This window comes from Solea solea, chromosome 2, assembly GCF_958295425.1.
Source record: "Solea solea chromosome 2, fSolSol10.1, whole genome shotgun sequence".
Lineage (NCBI taxonomy): Eukaryota > Metazoa > Chordata > Actinopteri > Pleuronectiformes > Soleidae > Solea > Solea solea.
In genome coordinates, this window is record NC_081135.1 from 32,107,310 (window position 1) to 32,113,309 (window position 6,000).

Sequence of the window (6,000 nt, forward strand, 5' to 3'; positions counted from 1 at the left end):
CACAATAATACGGTGGCTGACTCTGAGCTCTGAAGGGAGGATGCTGCCAAGCAGTTTACAAATTCCCACTGGGTGAACAAGTTACAGGGCCCTGTCACCTTATGTGTCCCTGCGTACAACAGTGGCATTAATAAACCCCATTAGTATCCATTAGCATAGTAACATCCACAAAATGTTCACAAACAAGCAAGCTTTCCCAGTGCCAAAGTGGGCTAAATGATGGGAAGAAGTTGGAAAGTCAGGCCTGAGCTCCAACAAAGCACCATTGAACTGAGCTAAATGAGTTTATTAATGAGATTACAAGAGGGACAATTACAGAACAAGAATTCAGGGCTTCCAAATTTTGGTAAGATAGTCGGCCGAGGAGTTTTGGCAGTCTAATGGGATGGATTCAGAATACAATCAGTATGATTTTAAGGACGGTAGGACAGAAAAAGAAAGAAAGGAAAAAGCTCCTGTCACTAAACCCTTAGTGAAATTTTAAATTCACAAAACAAGCAAAAAGGGTAATGAAAAACTAGAGTGAAAAATAAGGATTAGGAAAACATTTAGCCTCTTGAATGAGAGGTGAAATGTCTTCAAACTTTACTCAAGCAAGTCCAGTCGCCTACAGCTGACTACTGAAGGTGACTATGACCTGGATGACATTAGGAAAACATATTAACATGAAGCTAGAATATGTCTACAGATGTTTAACAGTGTAAACACGATGCTAAATATTAAGATTAACATATTGATGTGTAATGAAGTCCTCACAATTACCTGGTAAGGAAGTACATACAACCAACAAAGTAAAACCACAATCATCTTTCTACTCTACTTCTCTCCTAAATCATTAAAAGCTAACCACCACAATACACAAGTACTGCAAAACATCCAAAAAAATCCCTGAGGCTCAATCTGAACTCACTCAATTATAACACGGTATAGGGGCCTGGTCAATATTTCATACAACCACACTTCAAAAAACCTGAATTATTCCTTAAACTAAACAAATTGATGCTCAACTGAGTAGAAAACATGTCAAGAAACCATGTGTGCGCCAATCAGAGCTCTGCTCTCAACACATGTCTTCATTTAAGAGAATCTCTCTGTGCCAGTCATTTTTTTAAGGCTGCTGTGACCTTGCTTCTGTGGGGCCTGGAGTTTACAAGCTTGCACCCATAGTCCTCAAGAGTTTGTAATGCTGAGGGAAAAGTTTCCGCTAGCAAAGGCTTAGAGGAGTGTTACCAGAGCAGAGGCACAGCCCTGCTGGTGCTGCAGTGTTTACACTTCATGAAGACACTAGTTTACACCCAAAGCCGTGGCAGCGGCGGTTGGACCTCAGCATAAACCTCCATCACACCAACTCTCCTGACATGCAGTATGTACACAGATGCAATGATGGCTTGTGAAGGATGAGAGAGAATAGCTTGATATCAGGAAAACATGTGCGATAATGGTGGCGACTATGGCAATGATGATATGACTTGTGATAAATAAACAAATTCTTCAATTATGGTGTTAAAGGCTTTCTGCTTTGGGCTCACTGCTAAGATTAACGCTGACAGTTCAGTCACTGTCAAAATGATTGGCATTATTTCCATGGGTTTATTAATAAAATAACAAAAACATAATGCCCACCTTAATAAATGTTCTTCGATTTACAAACGCATGCTCTGGCTGGTTTGTATGTTCGAGCTGCTATAAAAACAAAGTCTCCGTAAAGCAAGACCCTTGCCAAGCACTCACTCATTGAACATTTTTTGACAATACTACAGCCATAAAATAATTATGATTAGGTGGCCTGATTATCATGAGGGACATAAGAGGGTTAAAATCTGCATAGTAGGTGACACAGTAAAATATCCCAATATTTTGAGTGGCGATGTTAATTCGCTTTTGAGATTGTTTTTAGCATGTAATAGTTTAACTGATGGTCCAAATAAACATTAAACGTTTAATGGATTAGCATAATAAATCAATTGCAGTTTCAGACCACTAGCAAGTGCTAACTCGAGCCGTTTACGAGCAATATATGATTTCACTATAACTTGATGTCCCATAAGTTCGTGGACAATCAAAACTAGCACTAAGAACAATCTTTATCACAGTTCAAGCAGTTTCTGAGATGTATATCTCAATATCAGATGTGTTGATAAAGTGAACGTAAAGGTAACGTCACGTCAAAGTCCCTCTGAGAGGGTGACGTAGTTGACGTCGTGCCAAAACTACTACACTACGTACTACAACACGCTAGTGTTTACACCACGAATGTATCATGCGAGTAATAAGTCGCTGAGCCAAGAGTAAGTCATGCTAAAGAGTAAGTGACGACTTCGAAAACGGAAACTCGGGGAGAGTTAATGACGAATCCGCGTGTTCCAGATAAGTTTGAAACTGTGAATCAAGCAGCGAGTGAGTGACGCGGAGTAAAAACCGCTGCACACCATTTACGAAACACTGATTTAACGTTTTACACCCACTCTGCTACACAACAGTGTGTGTTTATTGCGCAACACTTTTACTTTCTGTGTCCTGACAGCGAAGCACGGATACACGCAGAGAAAGTCAGGCAACAGCCACTGAGTTGAAGTGGGAAGAGGAAAAGCGCAGAAACAAACGCCTTTTTTGAGCCGTGCCTCTCTCCACAGGTTCACGCCGAACAGAAAGTGCTGCAAAATGTGTTCAACGGAGGAAAGGGAGGGAAAATAAAGACGACTAAACAGTACCTGAAATGAGCACCATTAAAGCGCAGGAGGTCGGTTTTCCCTCTCTCCTCCAGGACAGTCTTCAACAGCATCCACACGGTGCGGGGTTTTAGGACCCGACGGAACTGTAAAAAAGTCATTCAGCCAACAGCTTCGCCATACTGACTTCGTCACGTGTCCAACAACCTCCTGTATTTCCGTAAGTGGGCGGAGTCTGCGGGACGGGGATGACTGACAGGGAAGTCTAATGATGTCAGCGCGAGGAGACCATGGATGGAGGAGACACATGAATGAAGAGTGTCAATTGTGATCCACAGGTGTTTGTGTGTGATAACTATTTTTGATAATCGATTAATCGGTTTGAAGCTTTTTTCATTATTAAAAAATGATTTCTGATTGTTTCAGCGTCTTAAATGTGTATATATTCTTAATTTCTTTGCACCATATAACAAAGAAATCATTAAAAGTGAGTAATTTTGGTTTGTGGACAAAAACAAAACATTTGAGAAAATCATCATTACCAGGTTTGACAAACACTGATCAACATTTTTTAATGTTTTCTGACATTTTATGGACCAAACAATTACAATCGATTAATCGTGAAAATAATTGACGGATGCAGCTCTGATATACACATACACTGAAGACATTATATATTATAACGATTAACAAAAAACACTGAATATTAGTAAACAAACAACACAAAAAAATCTGCCCATGGTCAAGAGGAAAGGAACTGGGCTCGTTTTAGAAGGTCGCTGCTCGCGCCCCAAAGCAAGGTACCCAATCCCCCACTTCTCCCTGTAAGCACCGCTTACCGCTCCTGCGCCCACGTGTGTTCGGCACTGGTGTGTAATAATGACGGGTTAAATACAGAGGCTAAATCCACTATCACTAATTGTTGTGTGCGCAAAAATTACATTGTCCTAAATCATGATTATCGCATCAATCATCCTTAAACAGTTCCAGAGCATATTCCTCATGAGTCAGTCTTTCTTTAAAGAATGCCGTTCCTTGGTAAACAGTTACAGAACCAAATCATTTGCATGACTGCTGCCTCTTGTTTTGCATTTGGGACATTGTGGTGAATTATCTTTGGAAATGTTGTGCCCCTGTATTGGGGAAAAGATATGTTTTCTTTTATTTGTTTTTGTCTTTTAATTACTTGTTTCTCGTAAATGTAAACTCTTGCCTTTACAGCAAGAAGACCCGGGTTTGTGACCTGGGCGGACAAGGGCCTTTCTGCATGGAGTTTGCATGTTGACCCCCCGTGTGTGTGTGGGTTTTCGCGAGCCTCATGTAGAAGAATCAAGTTCTCTATCTATCTATCTATCTATCTATCTATCTATCTATCTATCTCTAAAGTAGTAGAAGGTGGATGGATGAATGGATGGATGGATGAATGGAAACTGTAATGTTTAGGTGCAAGTTTAGGCTCCCTTTGGAGACAAAAAAAGCAGTTTTTCCATATTTTCTTATAGAAATAAATGCACTTATGTATGTTTTGCTGACCCCGCCTTTCTCCCCATGTCGGGATTGGCACCAGAGAATCAGATGAAAATAAAATCAATGACATGTGCTTGTTTGGTTCAACTTCCAATAAAGGACCCAATGCAAAAGAAGCAAAGAATCAATCACATTAAAGATTCAAATCAAATTAATCAATGGGATAAATCATCTTAAGAACGTTATTAAAAGTAAGTATCTTCAAGCTATTGCCTGTGAGGCCTGTGAGGCTCTGTTTTGTTTATGACTGATATTATGGTGTCTCTCTGGCAACGCAAGCATCCCTAACTGGCAAACGATTAACTAGCTGGGAACTAATGTTACTATTTTGTGATTGGTGTGGAAAAAGTAGATGACGTCACTCTTTTTTTTAATTCGGGCTCCACTTCAAACCAATAAAAAGAGCACAGAGAAAACAAAGACAACATAACTCATCCAGTGAGTGCATGTAAGGCCCTGTTACTCACAAGGGAAGAAAAAAAGGTTGTTTGCAGCCCATAAAGGAGCAGTGATATCATATGTTTTTCAAAGATGATAAAACTAATATTCATCCAACAAAAGAAGACGCTAACACTCCTCCCAGTGCAACGGATGACACAACCTACGCTCCAAGTTTCCCATCACCTATCTAATGTTCAGCGGCTAAGTGAATATTGGGATTTGCGTTGTTGTGTAAGCTCAGTCTGCCTCACCTTTTTCTGTTTACACTGCCGATTTCCAGGCAGCCTTTTCCGGGAAAACTTTCCACAACTGTAGAGAACATGTGTCAGCTTGCCTCATTCAGCAGTTGCTTTAATACCTAGGTGGAGATGTATACCAACAATAGATTTAGAAATGTGACACTCTTGTTCTTTATTTGGAGCACAGACATATTTGCTAATGTTTTTGCGTCACTGCTGAGTAAAGAAATGGAAGAGAGTGCTCCTTTCAGAGAAGATAACATCAAACATTGAAATAGCTGAAGGATGATAAAAAAATTATTTAAAAAAAATCACTTTTGTTGATTTAAAAAAAAAAACAAAAAAAAAACAGCAGATACTCAACAGCTTAAAGGGTCTTTAAGTGCTTAAAGGCAGATTGCTTTCAATGAATACTTCACACAGCGAGAAAACCATAGCAGTTAATACTTGCAACTAGTGTTTTTGCACAAACAAGACACTTAAACCTGGTGCTTTCCATTATCTTTACTTTTTTTTTTGCTGTGTCTGCCACACATTTTCTCTGGTGAGAAGAAACTTCCTCAGCTCTTTGGTCTCAGTTTGTTTGTCAGCTCACAGAGGATAAAGAATTAAAACTCATATTTAGGATAAACATGAAACAATTAAAAAAAAAATTCTACCAACAAACAGCTCATTTTGAATCTCCTTCATGCTTTGTTTTAATATTTTTGAGCTGCTATTAATAGGAAAGGATCTTTACTGTCGTTATGCAACTGAAATGCACAATATTCATACATGTTTTGATGGTTGTCCAGGAATCACACCCAACACCTTCTTGCTGTGAAGCAATAGTGTTAACCACTAATCCACTGCGCCACCTTGACAATTAAGCCAAGCATAACACATATTCTGTAATTACACATATTCAGTATGTGTACAGTATATACACAGTATATTACATATTATATACTGTGTATTTCCTATAATACAAGCTTGGTTTTTACATTAATATAGATTTGTTCACAATATAAAAATATATATATTGAATATCAATTGTGAATGCCATTGGTTGCCTCTTCTGTTACTTTGTATGAGTGCATGTGTAAAAGAAAAGAAAGAAAGTCATCACTGACAGAAAACCAAAA

The 6,000-nt window shown here is 39.0% G+C and overlaps 1 protein-coding gene and 1 long non-coding RNA gene across 3 annotated transcripts in view; one reads left to right on the forward strand and one right to left on the reverse strand.

Moving 5' to 3' along the window:
• The window catches only part of hdac4 (histone deacetylase 4), a 110,571-nt gene extending 107,710 nt beyond the window's left edge, over nt 1–2,861 (reverse strand). Inside the window, exon 1 of one of the 2 annotated variants that reach the window (XM_058619225.1) lies at nt 2,712–2,861. In XM_058619225.1, the coding sequence (XP_058475208.1) occupies nt 2,712–2,727 (16 nt within the window). In that variant the 5' untranslated portion in view covers nt 2,728–2,861. The remainder of the gene's footprint in view (nt 1–2,711) is intronic. The other variant, XM_058619235.1, reaches the window with a different exon arrangement.
• On the forward strand, nt 2,241–3,086 carry LOC131447461 (uncharacterized). The gene is made up of 2 exons (XR_009234042.1): nt 2,241–2,397; nt 2,525–3,086. It is a non-coding gene; the product is annotated as an uncharacterized LOC131447461 (long non-coding RNA).
• Nucleotides 3,087–6,000: the final 2,914 nt, after the last annotated feature.